Source organism: Siniperca chuatsi, linkage group LG17, assembly GCF_020085105.1.
Source record: "Siniperca chuatsi isolate FFG_IHB_CAS linkage group LG17, ASM2008510v1, whole genome shotgun sequence".
NCBI lineage: Eukaryota > Metazoa > Chordata > Actinopteri > Centrarchiformes > Sinipercidae > Siniperca > Siniperca chuatsi.
Genome location: NC_058058.1, coordinates 10,649,969 through 10,674,795, shown reverse-complemented (window position 1 = coordinate 10,674,795; position 24,827 = coordinate 10,649,969). Strand labels below are relative to the sequence as shown.

General features: G+C 43.6%; 1 protein-coding gene across 4 annotated transcripts; it reads right to left on the bottom strand.

The window, feature by feature from the left end:
• Window positions 1-999: 999 nt before the first annotated feature.
• On the bottom strand, window positions 1,000-24,680 carry LOC122864667 (adhesion G protein-coupled receptor B1-like). Of its 4 annotated transcripts, none has more exons than XM_044172206.1 (32): window positions 24,167-24,680; window positions 20,134-21,033; window positions 19,031-19,180; window positions 18,843-18,941; window positions 18,443-18,607; window positions 17,811-17,975; window positions 16,426-16,590; window positions 16,147-16,311; window positions 15,944-16,045; window positions 15,724-15,830; window positions 15,388-15,582; window positions 15,134-15,202; window positions 13,886-13,994; window positions 13,235-13,378; window positions 13,079-13,148; window positions 12,758-12,860; window positions 12,301-12,344; window positions 10,064-10,190; window positions 6,671-6,774; window positions 6,438-6,540; window positions 6,151-6,301; window positions 5,942-6,011; window positions 5,763-5,829; window positions 5,569-5,654; window positions 5,184-5,355; window positions 4,957-5,052; window positions 4,802-4,838; window positions 3,994-4,616; window positions 3,842-3,877; window positions 3,622-3,726; window positions 3,331-3,381; window positions 1,000-3,094 (listed from the first exon to the last, which is right to left on the bottom strand). In XM_044172206.1, the coding sequence occupies exons 2-32, from the start codon at window positions 20,834-20,836 to the stop codon at window positions 2,897-2,899; spliced, it is 4,581 nt and encodes a 1,526-aa protein (XP_044028141.1). In that variant the 5' UTR covers window positions 20,837-21,033; window positions 24,167-24,680; the 3' UTR covers window positions 1,000-2,896. The 4 variants fall into 4 exon arrangements, with proteins under 4 accessions (XP_044028141.1, XP_044028139.1, XP_044028140.1 ...); XM_044172204.1 differs by having other exon boundaries at window positions 4,802-4,841; window positions 24,167-24,679; XM_044172205.1 differs by having other exon boundaries at window positions 4,802-4,841; window positions 18,443-18,604; window positions 24,167-24,679.
• Between the last annotated feature and the right edge of the window lie 147 nt (window positions 24,681-24,827).

The window sequence follows — 24,827 nt, the reverse complement described above, 5'->3', positions numbered from 1 at the left end:
CAAATAATGAGGGGCCACTGTGACTCATTTGGTATATTTTTGGAGTCACATTTTAGATGCTGCAAAATTAGCTCCAACATTAGTGCTCTGAATTGTCATGAGCAGACTGCGCAGACATTACACTGATGACTTTTGTGAAAATAAATTAGCACAAAATGTTCCACAAAGCAAAAAATATTCAGACGCCACAGAGAAAATGGTGCATATCATGTGATGTGGTAACAAATATGAAATGCAATGGAAGAATGGCACCTACAGTAAAGCACCATTTGCACACAAGCCAGTCTGCTCTCCAGCTGACCTCACAAAATGACCAGTGCTTAACAAATGGATGATGTAAATCTCCTTTTGCTTATGCCTTGCAGCAGAATTACAGCACACTGGTTCAATTAAACCGAAGAACAAGAACTGATTATATGGAGAAGAGAGAGAGCAGAGTGGTAATACTGCAGACAAAGCAAGCTAAACTAAATTTAAACAGTTGAGAATATGTCCTATTTTTTAAGAGATCATAATCATATTTTGGCCCCTGTCAAATTTGTTGGTGTCCTCATTACTCAACTTCATAGATCATTTTTTCTCAGCAATGATTTGCCTCCCTGCAAAGCATGAAAATAGAACAGAGGAGAATTGCACTTTCATCATTTTAAGAGATTGCTGTTATTGTACCTGCAAATCAAGTCTATATTTAGGGAGCGAAGTGTTTGCCAGAGGCTTTAATGTGGAATGAGTTCAAAATCCATTTCTCCATGTCCTGTCTCACTTTCTACATATATTTTCAGTTTGTTGGCTAGTGATTTTACTTTTGAACTTTTATTTTTAGGTGCTGATTTGTTTTGTTCTGGCTTTAGATATCGCTGTCAGACAACATGCCAGTTTGACTCTGCAGGGGAAGTTGTTTGTTCAGTTGCTCTACATCAGATGATTGCAAAGGAATAAGAATATATTTAATGTTGTATTTTACCATTATCTGTCAACAATTGACGACCACATTCTTCATGTAATATATGTGTGTTTTATTAGAAATAAGTCACATTCATTTTGTGCTGTGAAAACTCTATATTTACAGGAGGTAAAACAGAACTTAAAAAACAAAGTAGTGACAAGAAAATACAAATGGGTATTCGATACAAGTACTTCAAGGTATGAATTCGGCATGGAATTTGAAGGGACAGGGGAATTAGCTGGTAGTACATACTGTTGAGTTACTGACAAGGTTATCAAAAACACATTGTTACAGAAGACATGAGGTTCTATTACCCATCGCTACACAGCGGAGAGTAATAGTTTAGAGATATTCATAGGCTATCATTCATTCTATATAATGTTTGCTTTATAGAAGTACAATTATCTACCTGTCACAGAGAGCTCCAAATATGGAGTCTTGTGCTAACAAATCTCTAGTGAATAAATTCCTTGAATTACTAATACAGATTTGTCATACAATATTCTCATAAAGCGTCTGTAAATATGAGGAAGATGGTATAAAAGTTTGAAACATTGGTAAGAAAAAATTCTGCCTAAATCATTATATCAGTCTTGCTTGAGCATCAAGCACCCATCATATTGCACTATTTCACACTGATGGCTGAAAACACAAATGTGTTGAAGTCTTGAGGACCTGGCGCTGCACTGGAAGTCATATCAGCGCCAGGAGCCTCTGCTCGTTCCAAGAGTCCTGCAAGGCTGAGAAACAAAAGGGCGATGATGAAAGGTCTCGCTGACCCCTTGAATCTACATGTATGACATGGAAGAGCCTGCATCTTGTGCCAGCTGAGAGGGGCGGTATCCCTCCACCTCCTCACATTTCCACCCAGCGTTTCCCAGAATGCACTGCTCTTCCTGTGTGAGAGTCTGTGTTCATCCTGGTGCTGGTGTTTGGTATCGAAGCAGAATGCTGGAGAAACCAGGACATGTTGGGTAACCACCACCTCTATCACCACTCAGTATGTTTGTCCCGATGCAGTCCATATGGGCTCACAACACATTAAAGATGCATTGAATCATTTGTTGGAGACTAGTGTTTTAGGTCACAGCCCAAAAACTATAAAACTTGTGCCTGACAGCCATGAAGGGGATGTAAAATCAAAATGTAGTCTATAAACTCAATAATGACGATAACAATGATAATCATAACACTGACAATAATCATTGGAATAATAATAACCATAGTGATAACGACAGTGAGAAGCACTATCAGCATGATTAAGCCTGCTCTTTAGTAGAGGACTTCTCAGTACAGAGAGTCTTATGGAAGAGTCTCAATTAAGGCTTTTTGAAGCAGTTCCAGATGTGAAGCAGGGCAAACACACAAAAAAAATAACACTACCAAAGTGCAGAGTGTTGGACTCCAAGCATGAAACTGGTCCCTTATGCTCTCTTGCCTTGTCCTGTTTTGGAAGGTAACTTGGCTGGAAGAGGAGCAGCCAAGAGTTCCGGTTGTTCCTCCCGAGAAGCAGGGAGGACACACCGTGTTATATTATTTTATTTTTCTCCAAATTTCAGTTGAAGGAAAAAAGCAGCACAGACATGTCGACCACATCTTCTGAACCCAGGCTGAAGGCTTCAGGAAACTCCCAGTGAAGCGTTAATGGAACCATAGCCAGTCCTGGTCCATGGAAACCACTGATCGCTCCACTAACTCATTGACCTTCAGAGCACTCTGACACGAGATGCTTTAAGTCCACACAGAGAAGCTACATTAAACATCCCATCATCACCACCTCCACTGCTCAACTCTTCTCCATCTTTCCTGTTCTGGCTGAGGGTTTGAAGACATTGATTCTGGGACCAACTTTCTCACTTTCCTCTACTCTATCCATACAGGATCCCATTACCAAACCAAAAAGGTGACCAAGGTGAAATCAGGTGGCTTTGCTAGGCCCCCTCCTCCCCCTCAGACCTCTGTCTGCAGGTCGATGATGTCTTGCCCCATCAGAGGGATGGTGGTGCTGGCCTTCTCCCACTCCACAGAGTGCAGCTCCAGAGGTGAGGCAGCTAGGGGCTCCAGGTCTTTACGCACCCATGCAGGGGGTGACTGTGGTATTCCCCGGACTCCCTCCCACGGCCTCTCCAGAGGAGCCTGCTGTTTGTCCTGTTGAGGTACAAAGAGGAGCCACTTTAGAACTGGTGTCACTCATCAGCCCTGAACAATTCCTGATTTAATGAAAATGAAATGTGCTTCATTACACCAGGGGTGATTTTCTAATAATAAATTCATATTGTCATTTGGGGAAATTATTCCTCCTTGAGGCAAGTGTAATATCTGATGGTGTTTCTCATCTATAGGCAGTAAATTTTGAGTTTGTGAGTTTGTATATAAACACTCACACTGTGGTTCGTTTTGTCACTTCCTCCTGATGACACACTCCATCTCACAGACTGTAAGAAGGAAGGAAGAAAATACATCCTTATTCAAATGACCTCAAGGTAATGACAACCATAGTTCAATACACAAATCACTGGTTGTTTTATAAGGTCATTTTACATCAAAGGATCTCTTTTACAGTAGAATTGCCTTTGTTATGTTTCCCTTTTTACTCTTTATCCGTTTTGTTCTGCATTTCCTGAAAATGAACATTTATGGAAATGGACGATGAGCATAATATCATGATATGTTACCTTGCTGTCAGACGCAGGCGATTCTCTGTCTTTCTCAGCATGATGTAGCTTCCTGTTTAAGTCCTGGAACATGTTCTGGTGGCGTTTCTTTGTGTGCATTATTTTCTAGAGAAGACAAAGAAAAAAAATTTTACTCTCAAAATAAATGCTTGCTACAATACATTTAATATAACAGGTCATTTATAATATTTTCAAAAGACAGTCTCCAAACAATATTTACCTCAAAGTCCAACTCAGCATAACGGGATTTCTGTCTCTGAAAAGAAAAAGAAGGACAAAGAAAGTTGGTTTGGTTTCAGATAAATATTAGATGCACAAGGATGAATAAAACAACTATTCTGCAAGAGGTCACACTATTCCATCTGCTCTTACCTCCAAGGAGCTCATGGACAGTGTGGAGATGGTCTCACTCTTGGACATCATGGAGTTCATGGACTCGAAGGTGTTCTCCAGGCTGCTGTGGGTGATGTGAGACTCACTGGACATGTTGTGGATGTTCTGGATGGGTGAGTCTCTCTCTGAATACGACACGCTGACCTGGTCGGGGTGGATTGACTTGATCCCGAAGGCAGCCTGGGGCTCGGCAAAGGGCCCACTGAGGTGCATCAGTCTGGCCTGCGGCAACTGCTCCACGCTGATGTTGTATTTTGTCGGGTCATCTTTGGGCTTGGACCTCAGGGTGGAGGTAGTGTTGGGCATGAGGACGTAACTGCTGCCGTCGGAGACGCTGCCCTCGGCATGAGCCCGAGCGAGGTCGGCGTCCAGCTGCTTGAAGAGCTCTCCCTCGCAGACGTACACGGGTTTCCCGCAGGATGGGTCGACTCCTCCCGCCAGACGGCTCTTCTCTCTCTTTAGGGTGAGGGTGTGGCTGGAATATTCAGGAACTGCCTGCATGTGGCTCTTACTGGGTTTGGATGGCAGGGTGTGGAAGTTGGAGCCCATGGGAAGAGGCAGCTGAGGAGGAGGCCTCTTCTCTTCAGAGGAGCTCATCATTCCTTTTAAGAAAAATGGTAAGAGAGAATTAAAAAATAATAAAGCCATGTCACCTCTGAAAAATTGGTTCAATAAATATGTTTTTATGCATGATCGGATGTTTTAAGTGCGAGGCTCACAGTAACTGAAATGCAAATGGAAAAATGGTTAAGAGAAACAGGAAAAAGTTGATGTAAAAGGGGCTAACCTTGTCTGCTTGAATCTCCATCCTTTTCGTTATCAGACTGCTGATAAAAGAATAAAAAAGGTTCTATCAGTGCTTAATGTATGCACATATTCATTTAGGGATAAAATGCAAGAGGCACTCAAGACATTAAAAAGGCAATAAGCCAAGAAATTTACCATAAGCTGGGTGTGCCCATTGTGAAGGGAACTGCCAGAGTCTCCATTGCCATCGTCCTTGCGGTCAACTACTCTGCACTTTACAGCTTCTTGAACCTAATGGATGGAGGGAACATTTCATGAAATTGCATTCGAACCACAGCTCATGTAATGAAAAACAAGCAAGAAAAAACAACCTTTTTGTTTTAATTCCTGTTACTTTATCTCATCTATATGTTCTTCCTTACCTCTCTACGCAGGATGCAGTGAACCATGACAATGATAAATCCCTCCAAAGAGTCGAAGACGGCAAAGAGGATCTGGAAGAGGGCAGAGCGGCGGTCGGTGATGGCCAGGACGGCAGACATCCAGGTGAGGGCCAAGAGAGGCAGAACCACGCAGGAGCTCCACAGTGATGCCCTGTAGGGTGCGAAAACAACAGATTAGACCCAACAGGCTCATACAGGCTGCAGTGGACTTCTGTTTCCCCTTCTGTTTAGCAGAGCTCTATTCACTCCTGTTGTTTGATTGTGAGGCTTGATATCAAAGCACATCATCAATATACCTGTAATGGCACTGATGAGGGCGATAAGAGCAATACTCTGGTGTATGGAGAAGATCAATAAGACCTACCCAGCTCTCTCCTTCAGCTTCACATCGGTGATACCGTCCTTGGATACCAGCTTGTTGAAGACTAGAATACCAATGACCATATTCACCTGTTTTCAAGAAAAAAACATGGATGAGACAATATAATAATGGGTAATGCATTTACAAACAGCCAGATTTATTGTGATGGATTGGGACGTGAAAGTCAGAATACATACCAAAACAACAGCTGCAGCAGGGCCAACAAAGGAATAGAGGAGTCCGCCCTCAAGAGACAGCCAGCAGCTAGAAAATAGAAGGAGGAAGAATATTAATGCTTAAGCTAAAAGAAGAGCTTTTCAGAATAAATGCAGAGAAAAGAGAAGCCCCAAACATGTCAGGCAGAGGCTAAACTTACTAGTTGACAGTGCCGTATCCCTTTGCTTTTGTGAAACCCACAGACACAGCCACCACCAGTGCAGGAAGACCTGCAAGATAGAAAATAAGCAAAGGGGGGGAGGGGAGTGTTAGTGACTGAAAAGATAAAAAAAAAAAAATACTTTTGAGAAAAGTGATACAACAGAGGTGGAAAAAAAGAGAGATGAACATAAAGAAAGGGGCTCTTACCCCAGCCTAAGCACAAGAAGCGCTTGCGGATAATGCGGTTGCGTAGACGACCAGTGACAGCCATGTAGGACTGCCAAGCTTCTGTCAGCACCCAGCAGAAAGAGGAGAGGAAAAAGAAGTGCAGGAGAGCAGCTACAAGAGTGCACACCACCTGTGGGAGCCCAGGAGAAAGGAGAGAAAAGATGAGAAATCTGTGTCAGTGGCGCAGCTACTTCCAAAATCCCCAAAGAAGTGAGTTTCAGAGAGGTTTAAAAGACAGGTTAGGATTTACTAGAAGAGTGCCTTACCTTGTTGCGAGCCTGAGTTTGTCCGATGAGAATGAGGGCATTGGAGCATATAATGGAGAGGCAGAAGTTGATGAGGATAACGGAGCGCTCGGAGCGGATGTACCTGGAGGTTTGAAAAGGGAGAAGAAAGGAATGAGTTTAGGGATGAGTAGGTAGAGGAGAGAGAAACCAGAGCACACAGCATATAATGGTAGAGACTGACATGGCCGGACTTTGCTTGTAGGGTTACTTACTTCCACACAGAGACGTAGATGATGATGAGGAGTAGCAGGGTGAGAGAGGAGACCCCACAGCCAACGATGAGAGTCACGGACGGGATCAGTGCTTTGTCCATGATCTACAGAGAGGAGACAAGACCAAACATGCCCCTTAGTGCTGATTACAAACACACACATGCACATTCCTGCAGAGGGTAAACCAGGACTGAGATCCACACACACACACACACACACACACACACACATATATGCACGCACTAGCGAAGCCTCTGGGTGTGCGCTATCTGGAATAGCAGACAGCTCCCTGTAGGCAAACAGTTGAATGGCACAATCAGGCCATGGCTGAGGCAAGGTGACCCCAAGGTGAACATGTCAGAAAGATGGAGCGGCAAACTAAACAAACGGTCAGGGTCACTGCGTTTCTCCATTGAGCTTTTGAGTCAGCAAATGAGGCGAGGAGGATACTGCACATATATCTCTCTCAACTTAGCAAGGAGGGGGGTCGTTCCATTCCCAGGGGCAGTTCAGGGGGGTTGCTGTGTTCAGCCATTAGTTAGAGCCACTACAGCAACCTTCTAATCATTGACAGATCCTGAGCTCCTCTTTTTCCCCTTTAGCTGTGTTTTAACAATTTCTCGCTATGTTGGCGTTTTTGTGCCAGCCAGCAGCTCCTTGCCCATCCCTGCAGGAGTGAACAGGTGGACCATTATCACCTGTGCATTAATCTGCCACCACCTGCCCTTCTGATCTCTGACAGCAGCTTAGCGCCTGCCACTGCCAGCAGTGGTGACCGTCCCATGTTTCAAACAGCCCTGCCACCAAACCTCTGGTCAAGGAAACAGAGGAGGGATTGTCTTCCCTGCTGCTCATTCACCTGGAGGCGGCGACGGGTCACAGCTGCACACACAAATCTCAGCTCCTTGAGATTTCACAAAGCCCTCGCTGCCTGGCTAGCGCACCTACAAACCCCGAGCAGCCAATTGTATGGTGTTACTGAATCCATAGTCTTTGTCTGTCTCACACTTCTCTGGTGTCTTTAATAAGGTTTTGAATTAATCTAACACCTCTGATCAAGTTGTCATCACCACAAAGCGTGTGAGCTGGATGAAAATCGTTTGGGCTACAGATGAAGAAGGTCTCATTGACAAATGGTGTGATTATATTTTTGATAATGTGTTGAGGGAGAAAAGGTGAGAAAGGGCTAAGTGAGTCATCCAAAAGGTGAGTGAGAAAATGTCCTGAAATATAATAAATCTGAAGGTATCAAATTAGCACAGATAGAGGGGAAAGAAATAGACACCGCTTTGGCCTTCATTTGATTTATGATTGCCATAAATTCTTATACTGCAAGCATATGTGAAGCATGGCTTCTAATATGTTTGTCATTGGTGATAGTGTCTCAGAATTTAAACTGTACAATACTGAGCCTTGAAGGATTGTTCCTCTCCATCTCAATATGTGCTCCACATAGGCCTTTCTGATATCAAAGCACAGCTGGTCTGGCCTACGGCAGCCAAAGACTAATTTAGTGTGGCAAATTTGTTTCAAAATCTATCCAACTACATCACAAACGCCCCAAAACAGATGGCAGATAGCAGAGCGGTGAGCTGTCTTTTTGCTTCAGCCTTTACCGAATCTGGGGAAAGAAAAAATAACAAGGGCAATACAGTATGTTCTGTTCCCTCTCTTCCCAGTCTCTATATCTAGGTTGCACCATGGACCTCTGAATGAAATCCAGACAGCCAGTTTGACCTAAATATGAAGCATGTCTTTTTCCTGTCCTTGGCAGAATCACATGCTCTTTTGCATAAATCTGAAGCAGGTAAAGGAAGAAAATTGTGCAGAGAACCAATACACTTTGTCTTCTGTTTTTAAAAAAAAATTGATTATCCCAGCGGTCAAGGACATCTGCTGTACTTTGTGGGCTGCTCCCACTGGACCATCATGTTTCCAACACACATGATGCTACAGGACTCCTGAAATCAGACCATATCGAATGAGAGCTAACACACTGCAGTATCTGGCTGTTTTTCACATCTCTTCACTCCTCTCTCTCTCTCTGCCTCTTGCTGGTGTTCTTCATAGGCTCACAGGAAGACGTTATTGAAAATGTCCACAGCACACATCAAAGGAAGGATGGAGATGCGGGGTGGGGGGGAGATGCATGACCAGACGTCTGTCTCTCATTGGTCCGCCTCTCTGGCATTTTCAGACTTGCTGCTGTGGCCAAAGAGGAAGGATGATGATGAGGAAGGCGGGAGGGGTGGGGGGTGTAATCGAGAATTCAGAGATATTGGCAGACGGAATGATTGCCGCAGCTGTCTTTTTTATGTGTGTCTGTATGTTGGGGTGGGGGGGGTGGGGCACTGTAGGATGTAAACAACAGGTTGGAGAAAAGAAAAAGATGAGACTGAACGGGTTTAGCAGCAGAAAAACACTGCAGTCCACATTCATGCTGTTTTGCCACTGACTGCACACTAAATAAATCAGGAAATTAACTAAATGCACATTTAAAATATGCATTTCCTTAAACTAATAGACATCTGTTGATTGTTTTTTGTGTTCAGCAGCAGTCAGATCCACAGCAGAGATGGACAGACCATTTCCTCTGTCCTGGGGGGCAGTTCAGAGAAGAGAGGAGGGGGCTGTGTGTGTGTTTTTTCCTTCAGCATCTCAGTTATCAAAAATCACACAGGCCGGGTTTGCGCTGCAGAAGCCGTTACCACGGCAACTGGAGAACGAGCAGCTTTAGAGGCAACACAGTATACGGGGAAAATTACATATTGTCTTTGCGCATGAAATACAGTGATGCGTAATGACAGATTTCGGTAATCAAAGCATCCGGTGCGAACAAGTTCCCCATGCACTAACTCTGTTTACTTACATGCGTTCTTCAAAAATCATGCATAATCGTAAATTAAATGCAAACTCAGATTACGCAATAATCAAAAAGTCATTTTGAGTGACTGAATTAATAATTCGATGTTTCTTAATTTCCATGCCAACAACTACATGAGCTATTTCCCATAGCTGCGATAATATTTGTTTGTCAAATATGCAGCGAATTTCAAGCAAATGAGCATCAAATTAACAAGCTCGTGCAAAATCGACATGCCAATATGCAACGCACAATGTTTTCATTTTAAAACGTTAATGCAATTCCTGCATATCAACATGTTGCTCGGTTATTTCCCCTCAATAAAAAACAGCCAGGCTGTAATTATCCGATTGGCGGCACCTGCACGGAGACAAAGAGGAGCTGGCAGGCAGCGCTACAGCAAACCGCTCGAAAACAACAAGTACTATACGTTCAAACTGCACAGCATTCACACACACACTGCACGAAACATTTAAGAGTAATGGTGGATAAAAAACAAGCACAGATTGTTGAAGAGACAGAAGACTTACCGAGTCGAAGTTGACGCGCGCTAAAATGGCGAAGGTGGAGAGGTTGTCACACACGCATTTGGTTCTGAATGAATGAACGGGGACCGCTCTGCAGCTCCGAGCAGACCAAGACCCAAGCAAAGAGGAACTGCACAAGGAAGGAGAGGGAAAGGCAACGACGGGTTAGGAGAGGAGAGATCTGACAAATCTCTCATGTGAATGTCTCTTAATTACATTTTTGTCATATATATGGTGGAAAAATATATATTTACAAAATTTGACTTATGGTAAACCCCGTCAGGATTGCATTTTAAATATCTAAATACAGACAGATCCACATTGTTTTACATTTTATATAACATTTAAATACTGAAATATTACTTCTGTGATCCAGTGTAGGGGAAAAAAATATATTTCACATAACCTGAGGTGCTCAGTTGCATCTCAGCAAAGCATTGATGATGGCTTTTACATTTGTATGATTATTTGTCATCTGCGCCATGATTAATGATGATAGGCCATCATAAATCTCATTATTAGCATAATATGTATCAGTTCTTGTTATGGGGAATCTTTCCTCAGTAGACATGAGATTATTGGCAACACTTGTCCAGTGCACTGGGTACAAAGGACAATGTGTTCCCTCTTATGAAAAGGGAGGGGAATGTGAAGACAATCTGAATTATTATTATTATTATTAGTAGTTATCCATAGCAAGGAAATCTACACTCCAACTGATTTGTTTGTATTTATGTCATCTATAACAAAATAAAAGTGATTTAAAAAAACATGTTCAACATCTGTCACAATTATCCTCACTTATACTACAAAGCTTGATTGGTCAAAAAACTGGATAAATTACATCAAAAACAGAAAGTAACTTCTGAGACATTCTCCAAACAAATTTAAGATCTCTGTGTGTAAGCAGAATCAGCAGCAGATGCCAGAGAGCACAGAGGAGCAGCACCCCCAGGCTCTGACTGACTGGTGAATACAGAGGGGCATCATAGCCAGCAGGTCCAGGCTGGTACAGAGTGTCATAGGCTGATGGCCGCAGGGCAAAATCATCATGGCAGTTAACTGGAATGGCATTTGGGCAGGCTTGGCTGCACAGTTTAATGTGTGCTATGTTGGAGTTGTCATATTATGCAGATGGGTTAAATGTTGTGTGATGCAAAGTAAGCTGAAAAAACGGGCGGCCCTTGTTTCCTATCTTTTTGTTTTCATGTCACAAAAAGCTGCAGAGGGGCTATCCATCTGGGGAAAGTCCATTGGTGGAGGAGCTAATGGAGCACTTCCTGTGATCAGACATATGCAGCTCTGCAAACATGCACTGACCCCAAACTCTGCCATCAGCCAGAGCTTCCTCCTCTGCCATTTCCACTATCTCTATCCTCCCATTAATCACATCCGCTGTCAAAAATCTAATTTGACTAGAGGCACATCACCCTCCTTTCGAAAGTATAAGAGTTAATTACATTTTCTTCTTCAATTCATTTTTGCTTTTGCTTATGCATCCACTCTGGTTGTTATGCTGCTTATGCGAAAAGGTGTGGGGGGTATGTGGATGCAGGTGCGGGTGCATTTTCATTTCTTATCTGTCCTCCACAAGTGTACAAATCTATCTAAATGCAAATGGTCCACCAGTGTATTCTTCAGGAGGGCAGAGTGGGCCTGGGGCTGATTGATCCAGGCTAGGCCACCAGGAGGTCCTTTCATAAGTCATTCAAATGCATCTAAGCATCTTTAAAAACTCCCACGCGCCATTAACCTTAGCAGTGACATATGAACATGACTTAGAGGTGAGGGAGGGAGAACTGCCATTGTGTTTAGATTGACGCTGCAGTGTGACCTATAGGGACGCTGCAATGCATTTACTCACTGATGTATGTAATGAGGTTAGAAGTGTTGCCTGTGTATTGTTCCCTCCTCAGGATGTGGTTCATTTAAAGTGATGCGAGGAGACTGTTAGATCGAAGTGAAGTGTCACTCAACTAGAACCAGTGAGGATCAATAAGGTTGTCATTTCTTAATTCAGTGTGCACCAAGTATGTCAGACAGCTGGTCTGATGCTTCTGGCTGGGAGACATTACTGCTCTTTCTCTGATGAGTGTAGGTCTAAGGGGGTTTGAATATTCATATGCAGTGACAGATTCTGTGTCAGATCAGCTGACAAGACCAACCAGGACAGAAAATAGATGTTGGTTAGATGGTTAGACGCACATTTAAGTAGAAAAACCACAGTGGTCAACACTTACGTTTCGCTTTCGTCCCATGAGAGGCATGTCTCATTCATGGTGCCCTGCAAAAGAGAGGCAGATGGAGAAGTCAGTGTGAGGAATCTCTGCAGAAAAGAGAAATGTGTAGGTTGGGACAGCGTACTATAAACGTGTCAGATGCAACAGCTTGCTGACAGCCACCTGCCCACATTTCTCGCCACCCTCCCCCATAATACATGCACGAAACTAAAAACAGCTTCTTATCAGCTGCAGAGACTAATTACTGCGCATGATTTCTCATCATCGTCAGCTGACCGTTTGGTTGTGCTGTGATCTTTGCTGGGTTTCAACTGATACAAGTATAAGTAAAAGTCACAGTGTCACTGCAAATGTCAACAAAATGTCAGGCTCTGTGTACTGCGGTGAGAAAACACCCAGAGGGGGGCTGATATTTTTCGTAAGGCTCCATTAGATTGGGTAACCATTAGGGACTTACATTGTGGAGGTGGGGGAACTCGATCTCAACGGGGGATGACAGGAGAGTCGGGGTGGGCTTGACAATCACTGTCACCACCTTGGAGTTGAGGAGGGTGGTGTTACTGTGGAGAAACAGAAAATTACACAGTCAGAGTCGTCCATATGAGACATTATAGTTGAATGAATTTGGTCAAGGTTTGACATGAGGTATCTGCAAGGCCTTAATATAGCAGAATATAGCAGTGGTAAGTCTTTCAACAAAGAGCGCCATCTTGTGACAACAAAATATATTTCATGGAAGGCCAGTTACATTCATGTAAAAGCAGAGAAATTGTATTACCTCTGGATGGACATGATAGAAGCAAGGTTTCTGTAGAGGACGATGCCAGTCACAAAAGCATCATTGCCATCTGGATAGAAGAAAATGACTGCTTAGACTCAAATTCATAAGACTGCACATTGGTTGATGTAGAAAATTATGTTTGTTTGATCTTACCAGACTGTTCAATGGAAAGAGCATCACGGGACACTGAGATCTTCTCCTCAGAGGTCCTGACCCAGTCCAGCATGCTCCTCCAGCCCTTCACATGGAAGGTGAAGTTGGAGTTTGTAGTTGTTGGGCGCTTGTGGATGCTCAGCACTGAGAAGGACAGAGATTGAGAGACAGGGGCTTTGTAAGTGAACAGCACTTGGAGGTCATTGACTTCTACACTGTTTTTTTCTACACTGTGTTTGATGAAGAATCATCTAATGCCAAGGACATTTTGGTTTCATGCGTCATGTGTGTCTGAGTAATCATTCACCACTAAATCCTGTGAGAATGTCATCTTCACTGAGCCAAAACGGTCACACATGTCACAGAGAGTGATTCAGAGTGTGAAGTTTACAGTTATTCTTACAGTATTGATAAGTTTGTGTAAAAGCCACATATGTGTTATGCCAAATATACTTGCAAAACATCTTGGAGATGGCACATGTAACACGGTATAGCTGATGTACTCTGTCAAAGTGATAACTGATGCATTCTGCTGCTGCTGATATGGATATGGACGAGATTAAGATTGATGCACTCTCTGGCTGTAGAAAGGACAAATCATCCTGAGTAGACATGAGCAGAGAGCAGCTGGCACAGGAAATTAGGGCTCACCTAAATTCTCGGTGACTTCATAAATGTCCTGAAAGCCGCTCATTTGCATACCGATCATGTTCACAAAGTCCTCAACAAGGCGGAGGAACTCCTTAATGTTGGCACCCATCTGGATAAAAGAGAAAAAAAGGAAGAGAAAAGGAGCAAGAGTCAGAAACAGGGAAAATAAGGGGAATAGGGCAGGGGCACATTCATGTAGTTTTATTTAGTATAACTGAGCACTTGGGCAAGGCTACCGTTTATTGATTGCATGCCCATATCTAGATTTCCTATTCTTATGTCAGTCCAAATTGTACTTATTCTTTCAGAGCAGTGAGCAGTGGAGTGAAAAAAGAAGAAAAAAATACAGTTCTTGCTGCTATGCAACCTCAGAACTTCCTTAAGGCCATAAATGGGCAGGCTGTTGATTCATACTCAGGTTTTTTTGTCCTCTCGCTCGGTGGAAGGGAGGGCTGCCTGAATTGCGTGTCTCTGACGCAGAACTGCAGCGATGTGGGCGCAAGGTGTGTGCTTACATGCGATGTGTTGTCTATGTCCCCTTACAACTGCCATTGGTATGTAGGATGGCAATAGACACTCACAGATTGCAAAGTGGGCGTAGTGATTCTCCCTGACTCAGTCTCACTGTTTCTCTCGCTGTCACCTTGAAGTGTTCGCTTTCTCTTGTCACAGTGGCCTTGGTAATTCACCATCCACTTTTCAATTTGTGCACAAATATGTGTTTACTCACTGCAGTTGGAGTCTTTTGTTTTGTCTAACTTTTCTACACCTTCTCATCTTTCTAAGGGAACTCGATTAGTAGGAACTGTTTCTTCACTCACTATAGCGGGAACACTGATATCACATGTCATGAAAATGGGAAACAAGTACATCAGCAGGTGGTCAAACGAGTTAAAGTTCTGTGCAGTCAGTTGTAAGAATATTTTATGAACGAATCTAAAAAAAATTAGGTAGAACTAGATAATTAGATCAATTTAGCTCTTGGTGTCATACTCTTATTCCATTCTAATCCAATGTTTGGGTGAGTAAAAGGGCATTTGGTAGTGTTAATAAGTGCAAGCGAACCAGTCATTGATAGTCTACCCCCCAATTGTCACATTTTCCGCACTAACTTCTCATACACACCCAGCCAACTCTCTCCCTGAATTTGTCCTGCACACACTAATCCCATCACAAGAACGTTAGCACAGCAGACCTATTTTCTCCCCTGCTCATATTCACTCATATGTACACCCTATTATCACGTACCAGCTGTGCCTCTTCCCATTTGTCACGATGTTCCTCCTTCAGTAAGTTGCTGATGGTCTGGACGTAGTGCTGTAGATCATTAAATGGAAGCAGAGGTGTAAGAAGATACCAATTCCAGCTTAATTAGAAACTATTTTTGGTCAGAGAAGCATGAGAGAGTGCTACATGATATTATTTTTGAATATGTACATACAGTATGTAACACAATAATAAACCAATCCTTTCAGTTGTTAACTAATAAGATTTCAGCTTACCTCAACATCAGTGTTGCTCAGTCTCAGCCTGGTTCCCTTGTACAGTTCAGTGGTGTTCTTCAGGATTTCCATGACGGCCAAGAGGTCGCCGCTGTACTTGGCCCCTTCATCGGAGGAGAATCTCAGGCGTGAAATCACCTCAGCGACCCCGTCCACGCTCTGCCCCATCTGTGCTTTGGAGATGTAGTCCCTTGACTACAGAAGAAGAGTCGAGAGGTTAATCTGAATCTTTGACATTTGCTGGTTCGACTTTACTACTGGGAAATTAGCCATATGAGGACACAACAGATGAGGCATTTAGCATTTTAATTAGGGTTTTTTGTTTTCAGGGCTTACCAGTATCTGAATGGTCTCATAGTTCTTGGAGACACACTTGATGTGAGTTGGGTTCTCCCAGGAGGCAATTCCTACAGCGTCCAGGGTGCACCGACGCAGAATCAGACCTGTCAATGAGAGAAAGCACATACTTGTAGTTAGCATGATGGGGGAGGATAAACAGTCAAACATGTCCAAGGAAAACAGACAAAGCATGTCACTGTCCTCACTGCCACTGTACCTGAAGCATCAGCAGGGCAGACAATGGCAGCCATGTCTCCAGCGGGGGTTTTCTTCCACACAACGTCTCCAGTGTTCTGCTCAGGGCAGATCTCATGGGGCTCTATAAAGTTACAAGGATAAGTAGGAGTATAAGTAATCTCTTTCCTTATTGAACTGTACTGTAGTATGGCCACTGTTATCCATTGTATTGGGGTCACTAACCAGGGCATCTCTTCTCATTGCAACGCCTCTGCTCTCCTTTATCACCGGGGCAAGGTTCTCCACCAAAGAAAGGTCCTTCACAGACTCTCTGTCTCTGCTGGATGCCTCCACCGCAAGTCTTGCTGCAGCTGCCCCAAGAGCTCCATGCATGCCAGCGTCCATCAACTGCAGACAGAGAATATTTCACACCATGAACTCTGGACTGTGATATGTCTAATTAATTTAGCTTTTATTTGGATAGTGAATCTTGAATATGGGAATTTAGTTTCTTTTTTTTACCAGGACAATCTTTCAGGAAGCAGTTGGCTGTCTCTTTCCAGCTGCCGTGGCACTCAGAGCCCCCGTAGGATGGCCCGTTGCACTCCCGAGTTCTTTGCATGGTGCCGTTGGAGCAAGAAGCAGAGCATGTGCTCCAGCCAGACCACTCATTCCAGGATCCGTCCACTAGAGGGAGGCAGGGGAACAGATACACAAGAGAGTTGTAGTGAGTGCAAGGACAAGACAGACCCTCAAGCCACAGGCATCACAGCGCACTCACTGATGCTATTAACATTTCACATGACCTACTTCAGCTGAGTTTAAGTGAAACAGAAAGTTGGTGCTCGGTTATCTGTCCTTCAAGCATGACTGTATGTGCCTCTCAACCTTTAAGATCCACTGTCCTCAAAACTAAAATCCAATTTATGTCATTATGGACATTATGAGCATTGTTTAGCGCACTTGACTTAGCTGAGAAGATAAAAAAGGTCAATCTTGTGGAGCAAGAGACCCATCCTCTTTGTCTTAGTGAGAAGCAACTCTTCTCTAAAAATAATATGACTTCAGGAAAACACTTTTCATATTCCAGATAAGATTTTGGGGTATAACAGCCTTGAAAAGATTAAAAAACTTAAAAATAGAAAAAAATCGATCACTACTGCAATTAAATGCTGCCTTGTAAGATGGTAAAATAGATTTAATAAAGTGCATAGTCTTAAAAAAGTTAGATTGGTCAAAATAGAATGTTCTATCGTGTTAAATTGGCTATTAAGGTTGACTCAATTTTCTAAGCCTTTCAATTTCAAATGAAATGTGTAATCATCTCTCAATAATGACTTTGCCTAACAACCCATACTCTTTTTCAGATGTAATCTGTAATTCAGTTCTGCAGCACATAGAGACATCTGCTGATGGTAACATGCAACTGCAACAAGGAAATGTACTGTACTAACCACCAAACCTGGTGTGGAAAAAGTGGAACTGTACAAGTTGCGGCTGTGACTTCAAAATGAGTTAAAACCTTTCAGCACACGAGTAGGTGGCAGAATATGAAAGAACTAAGCTTCTAATATATTGAGTGACCATGAGCATAGTATGAGTCACTGGCAGTTATTATACAGCCACTGAATAATGCCCACAGAGGCTTTTATTCTGTGGATGCGTCAGATGTAATGTCAACCTGCCACTGCAGTCACTGCAGTTGGTTTAATTAGCTCTCATATATGAATCAGTTAGCTGAAGGGTCAAGTATGGTAGTAAAAGAACAAACTGTCCCTTAGAGCCCAAGTGTCATTTTTAGGTAATGCAGAGTGGTTTTACGTGTCTGGTTATACGTCATCCTGTATATCATCAAATCTAAATCAGCAATAAAAAGATAATTTAAAATGTTAAGATCCCTGTCTCACCTGGGCAGACAGCGATGTTGCAGAACTTAGTTTGTCTTGTATAGCCACGGCAAGGCTCTCCTCCATTCTGGGGCATCTTGCATGTGCGGGTACGGTCACGATAACCACGACCGCATGTGGATGAGCACAGGCTCCAGGGGGTCCACTCATACCAAGCACCATCCACTACACATGGGTAACACAGAGGGATATTTTGATGAAGGAAGTCATCGTTTGTTTAAAAAATGTGCAACTGGTATTTGAATTTGCTTAAAGTTTCACAGGCCACGCACTACAGGCACATTTTGTAAACCCTCCACTAGGTGGGGTAGTCCTCCACACAATCCCTAAGACAGCACTAAATGTACAAACTGTTAGGGAAATTTACTTGATAGTGAATTGCAGCCTCTTTTTCACAATCCAAATCTCAGTGTGTGAAAGCTCAAAAATGCCTCTTTAACCTGCCTGCTTCTCTTTATCTACTTTTCTTTTGTGACTGGTGCTGTATAAATGGAAATCACTAAGGGATAATGGCTTTTACCTCTATTGTGTACTTCAAAAAGACCAAGTGTCCCTGAAATTTTCTAGATTACACTCTCTTTTTCTCTTTTCTTCCCCTGTCACGCTCGCATAAACTACTACTAATTACTCACCGGGGCAGACGGCTGTGTTGTTGCAGGGCCGGATCTCACGCAGGGATCCGGTGCACTGAGTGATGAAGGCGGAAGTAGCACAGCCGCGAGTACGGCTCTCCCAGCCCTCCCCACAGGTGACTGAGCATCCACTCCAGGCGGACCACTCATCTGTATTAGCATCTACTGTGGAAAAAACATGAATTAGAAAGTCAGCACTTCAGACACTCTGAAAGTTTAGGATAGTACTTTGTTGTCCACCCTAAACTTCTGTGGTTGAGTGCAGATATTTTAACTTTTTTGCACTAAGCCATGTATTTTTTAAATTCACATCTGTAAAATCTGCATTATGCATAAATAAATAGCCCCCAACTACATCACAATGTGTAAAACACCCATTAACAAGACCTTCCTATCTCACCTGTTTGGGTTGCAACAACTCCATAGTTAGAATCATCAGCATTATCTCTCTTCAAACCGACAATGGCTCGCAGACCCTGGCTCCTGTTGCGCTCTTTGCCTGAGAGAATTTGAAAATTGCATGATTATTGCCTTGAATCTGAGCCACCTGCAGCTGAGTGCTCCCAACTAAATGACAGGTGAGCCTACCAATGCAGGGCTGAGGGTTGCAGGCCCTCCCTTCTTCAACTGTTCCCTCACACACACCATCCTCGGGCTGGCAGGTTCGGCTGCGCACCTGGACTCCACCACCGCATTCCTGGCTGCATACAGACCAGCGGCCCCAACCAGCCCAACCCTCTGCAGGAAGAGATAGGAAGAAGAGAGATACTGAGTAAGGTTGAAAACTGATATTGTTGCAAGAAATTACAGTTAAGTGGGGTAAAACCTCACACCCCCACTTTATTTGTACATAAAATGTGTACAAAAGAATGACTCAACAAACACTCCCTCTGTAAACATTATCTGTACAAGAACAGGAAGTGAGTAATATTTGTTCTACATTGTTGTTTAGAGAATGAGCAAGGACGATTCTTTGTGAGCAGAACTGAGCATTCAAGTTGACAGATATTCCATTTGAAATGGTGATTGTTTGCTTTTAACCACTTAGTGTGTAGCGGAGTGGTGTGTGAGGCCGACTGGTACGTTGCTATGACAACCACAAGTGCTGCACTTCGATTTCCGCTGCCAGCTGACTGTGAGGTCTTTGTGCTCTTTTCTACACCCCCCCCCAACCTAATGCACAAACATGTCCTCTATCTATCCCCAAAAACCTGACTCCTTGCCAAGCGTTAAACCTAACATGCCTACCTAAGACAAAATGGAGAGCTAGTGATGTGTGCGGTTCAGGCAGTCTCGCCAATAAGACCATGAGGTGCAACGGCAAATTACTCTAACACCTTTGATTTACTTCTCATTACTTTGTGGCAGCGTAGTGCACATCCTTCGCCTGCTCTGCAGACATGGATCATTACCCTTAGCAGCTCTTAGACACAAACACTGAGTGATAGCAGGGCCGGAGACTGCCTGCAGAGCTGTGGGGTCCTGGACAACATGACCTCCCACCATCAACAGTCTAGCCTAGTGGATGTCATTACAAAATAACACAACAAATACACACTGTTTTTCTTTGTTTCTTTTGAGCTGAAATGTTTAGATAAACTTCTTGAGATACTTGTTTTTCTTTCACTTTCTTTCACATTTTAGAAAGTTTACTCTGGAGGTAAATCAAACCAAACATGTTACAAACTTACTGATAATCTCAGCATCGCGTCCGTTGTCTCTGGGAACAGGAAGGCATTTCTCAACGTAGACGCCGCCCCTGTAGCAGCTGCCTGGCTTCCTCTTTGGGGCCTCCCAGCACTGGCAGGGTGTGTTCATGATGCCACAGGGATAATCATGGGTGCTACTGGACAGGCACTTCTCCAGCCACTGGCACAGCATCTGGCAGGCAGGCATACTCGGGTTCCTCTTCCCAACAACCAGAAACTCAGCCTTGAACTCACTGACATCATTCTGCCCCTCCATGATCTCCAGGCCGTTTCTCGGGGCCACCTTGCGGATCTGCAGGAACTGCTTGCTGGACTCCAGGTAGGTGACATTGGTTGATGCATCGCACAGCCGAACCACCTCATCGAAGCTCTCCATGCCCAGGTAGGTACGGGAGGTCTCGATGAAGGAGTCGAACTGGAAGGTCCTGATCTGGCGGGGAATGCAGGAGACGGTTGGTTTGGTGATTTTCATGTAGACATTGTAGCGGCGAGGATCAGGGTTCTGCAGGGTCCAGGAGCATGGTGTGGAGGGCAGGGTTGTCGTAGAGGAGAATACACCAAAGAAGCGACTCTGTTCCAGGGTGGCGCAGGTGGCAGAGGCTGGGCCGGAGGGAGTGCAGGAGGTCAAACCGAAGAAGAGCAGTAAGAGGGCCACACAGGGGCCGGTAAGAGCTGACCACGCCATTGGGTCGGCTTAGATAGAGGATGGTGTCGTTCTTGTTTCTGTGATAGCTGGTTTAACCAGGTTTTTTCTTTGACTTCCTTGTTGCAAGTTACTGCACTTGTTTCAGATCTGTTGACTTATCAATGAAACCCCTCTGAAGAATTGTTGGATTTGCAGGTTTTAGTGCATCAGACAGTCTGTCTGTATCAGTGAGGAAGCTGCAGAGAAACAGGGAATGAAAAAGAGGAACAAATCTGTCAGTATGCAACATCTAAATAATCAGAACACAACACCAGATGCAGGATATGCAGGATAAAAGCTTTCTCCAAATGAAATGCATTTTTTTCACAATATTCATGAGATGCATTTTTATTGGACCCATTGTCAAACAGATATTTATGCATCAGGGATTTGCCTCTGATCAGTATCATAGTGTTTCGGGGCAGATTCAATGATCTGAAATGCTCAGTTCTTCGGGACATAATTGCTCTGGCACTGCAATTACAGTCCTTCACAGCAGGCTGGTATCTCCAAGCTCCTGCTCTTTCCTCCCACACACTGAACTGAACTGCGAATCATGTGCGTCAGTCTGACGTCCATAGAAGCATTGCCACTGGCAACCACAGACGCTTATGAGTTTTGTTATTTGTGCAATGCACTCCTCCTATTGAGTGGTAAACAAGACAAATGGTTTGTCTGTGTCCATGGCAAAGTGTGATTACATACCATGCTGTCGCATCTCAAAAACTGGTTTGGGAATATTTCCTGCATTACATATCAGAGCATAGAGTAAAATTAAATATGCATCTGTGACAAAAGACAGTCACTCTTGCATATTAATGCAAATGCATGCATTGTAAGGAAGATGCATCACTAAAACCTACTCAAAATTTACTCATTTTTATGCTACTCTGCAGAGGGGCTACATACATTCAAATGATGCATCCACGGTCATTTTTCTCAGCTGTTCTCATGTTACTCATCTTGCAGACATGCTTTATGTAGACTTCACTTGTAGAGACTCTGACCTTTGCCATTGAACGACTAACCCTGCCTTGATAAAAAAGCGAAGAGTCAGGGTCTGTTGCTCAGCAACATCTTTCACACTCATTCAGGGTTATTTCTTCTGCCTTCTCGTGTTTTCCTACTTATTCTTTTCTTTGTCACTGATTACAGTCAGTAGAACAGACCAAGGACTTCATCCACTGCTAACCAGAATACAGTAAAATCAGGAATATGGTGATGTCTGTATGAAGGAAGCCTAAGGTGTTATTTAAGGCTTAGTAATAAATGCCTGTATTGTCTGTATGTGACCGAAGGGTTAATCTTAAAGAAGGGGCAGTGTAGAGACACAGCAGGAAAATTGATGCCTATAGCAACATTCACTTTGAGAAGCACCTGCACTTTTCAGGCAGAGAACTCATAATTACATTCCTCACATCTCTTTTCGCATCTCTCTGCCTCCCTCTAACCCTCCCCCTCCTCTCTGTGAGCATCACAGCAAAGACCTCTGCTTTGTGTAGGTGGGTGTCTCTCTCCCGCCTCCAAACAACCGGAAGCTCCATGAATGGGCATCTGATGAGGCACAGTGAAAAGAAAGAGGTCCAGCTGTCATAGGAGAACTCTACATGGTCTCTCACTCCCTCCTCCCAACCTTTCTGTCCCTTTCTCTTCCTCGTCCATTTGTTGTCGTCAACAACATTTCTGCCAAGCAGGCAGCCTAAAGAGTTTGTTGTTATGGAGACAGAGTTTATTTTTTGCATATCTGTGTGAAGAACTGCAAAATTATCATCAGCGACATGCTCTCTATTTATGCTGCTGTGCACAGTTTTGTAGTAACCTGTCTCATCACAGATACAGAAATGATCACCTAATAATGTTAGGCATGTAATCAAAAGAAACAAGACTACATTTTAAAGCAATAAGAAATGTGCAGGCATTTAATGAGATGTGACATTGTCACTGGCTGCAGATGAATGTCTGCAGATAGTTAAGTAATTTGACTATCTGAACCAGAAAGCTGTGAAAAGATATATGAAACAGCCTGAAGACAAACTGATTGCTATTCATCTGATGCATACACCTGGAAGGTCCAGCCAGACTTATGTCCACTAAATTGTGACAACTGAACTTGAGTGTTGGTCAAGATGGGACTTTTTTCCCTACTGAACGATACATTTTTGCCTTATGGGAGTGTATGTATGTGTGAGTGCAATAGATAGAGAAAGACAGACATCACAATTTCATGGCCTCATTCCTTTCTTTGCAAGTTGCTCTCTTTTGCTGAAGCAAACTTAAGAAAAGCCATTTGTTGTAGAAATTACAGGTCATCCTTCATCCACAAATTGCTCACGCTTTTTCTTTTGCTGTGCCCCATGCAGATACTTGCACACGTGTGCAAGAAACTAGACCGCTGGGTTGCTGGCTTTGTTGCAAATCCATGTGACAGCAAAAACAACAAACAGCAAAACTAAACAAATCACTGCAGATTGCTGACAGCAACTCCCTGCATCTTGGGACAGAGTTTTAAGTGTGTGTGTGTTGTTTGTTAAGATTCAAACAAGGATTTCATTACAAATACTTGTCAGGCATTCAAATGACTTGATCATTTGTATCTCTATGGTGAATTCTATGCTGCATTCTTAAAGAAAAGTGAAACAAGCAGAGCAAATAAAATCCAGTCTGTTAACTGACTGCTGTGCAAGTTTGTCAAAACCATGATTCAAGCAGACAGTCTTTATTTCAGACAACTTCAAATCCTTGTAGTTTTTTAGGTTTTGCATTATGCAGGTCATAACACTGTAACATCTTCTGTAACCACATCTTCCATGCAATCTAAGCGATACAAGCACACCAGAAAGTTCTATCGAGCAACCTGTTGCCACGATCTAACTTTCTGTTGCGGCTCGTTCACATCGCCTCACCCAGCAGCATCACATAGTACTATTGCCACGTATGTAGGCTACTACTAATAGCCTACATAAGTGGCAATTTCGTACTAGTGCTGTGGAGCAGTTCAAAAGATCTGTGAGGAAATAGACATTATGGGAACGGTCAGTGTTTCTGACAGAGGCTGAAATAAATGCTAAAAGCAATGAAATAGATGCACGTTGTTGGAGCATTTTAGCAGAGCAGATGCCGGCTGAGATACTTGAGTTTCAGCACCACGGACAGCAACAGACGAGTAAAAACAGACAAATCTGCTGAAACAAACTCAGACGCTGCAGGACAACATGCATGCATCATTCATCCTCACTTTGAAACTTCCGATGGTCCGTCCAACGCATTCACAGAAAACACACGTTTAAAAGTAAAAAGCAAAGAAATAAAAGGCTCGTCGTCTTTCCTTACCTTGAAAACGTTTCTGTGAAGTCTTGTCAGTGGCTCTCTATCCGCTCGCCCAGAAGTTTTGGAGCTGGGCTCGGGTAGCAGCTGCTGAGTGTTTACTCAAAGTCTGACTCGACTCTAAGTCTTCAGATCTGAGCTCTGGCCAAAACTTTCGCAGTGTTTGAAGCTGCGGAAATGTTGCGCCAGGTCCAAGTCCGACCCCAGACGGGTCGATCCCAAGTTTCAGTGCAGTCCACTCTCACAAGCAAAGAAAAAATAAAGCGACTCTAACCAAACTCCAAAGAGTTTACTACCAACTTTGTTTAGCTGCTATATCCAGAGAAACTAGTGTATAGCGGAGTGACAAATTGGTTGTATCGGAGCTCCAGCAGACAGTCCGCAGAACCAAACGGTGGTTTCGCTTGTCTTTTCGCTCTAAGCTCCAGGATAAATGTTGGTACTTCTACTCCCGGCTTCGGAGTCTTCTTGCTTGTGGTCTTTGCACTGCAAGTGGGTCCAGTCTCAGTGTAGCTTGTGGCCTCCTCCTGGAGGTATATATCCAACCCCGCCCCCCCTGCTCCAAGTTGGAGTCAGTGCGTGGATGGCGTACTGAAGTGAATGAGACAGCATCAAGAAGGGGGGAGTGTGCGGGGGAGAAGTGTTCGTGTGTGCGCGCGTGTGCGTG

Excerpts from the sequence above, each read along its gene's own strand:
- LOC122864667 (XM_044172204.1), bottom strand. The coding sequence starts at position 20,836 with ATGGCGTGGTCAGCTCTTACCGGCCCCTGTGTGGCCCTCTTACTGCTC. Across the intron at positions 13,149-13,234 it reads TCTTTCCATTGAACAGTCTG|ATGGCAATGATGCTTTTGTG; the intron begins GTAAGATCAAAC and ends TCTTCTATCCAG. Across the intron at positions 4,617-4,801 it reads TGGAGATTCAAGCAGACAAG|GAATGATGAGCTCCTCTGAA; the intron begins GTTAGCCCCTTT and ends TTTTCTTAAAAG.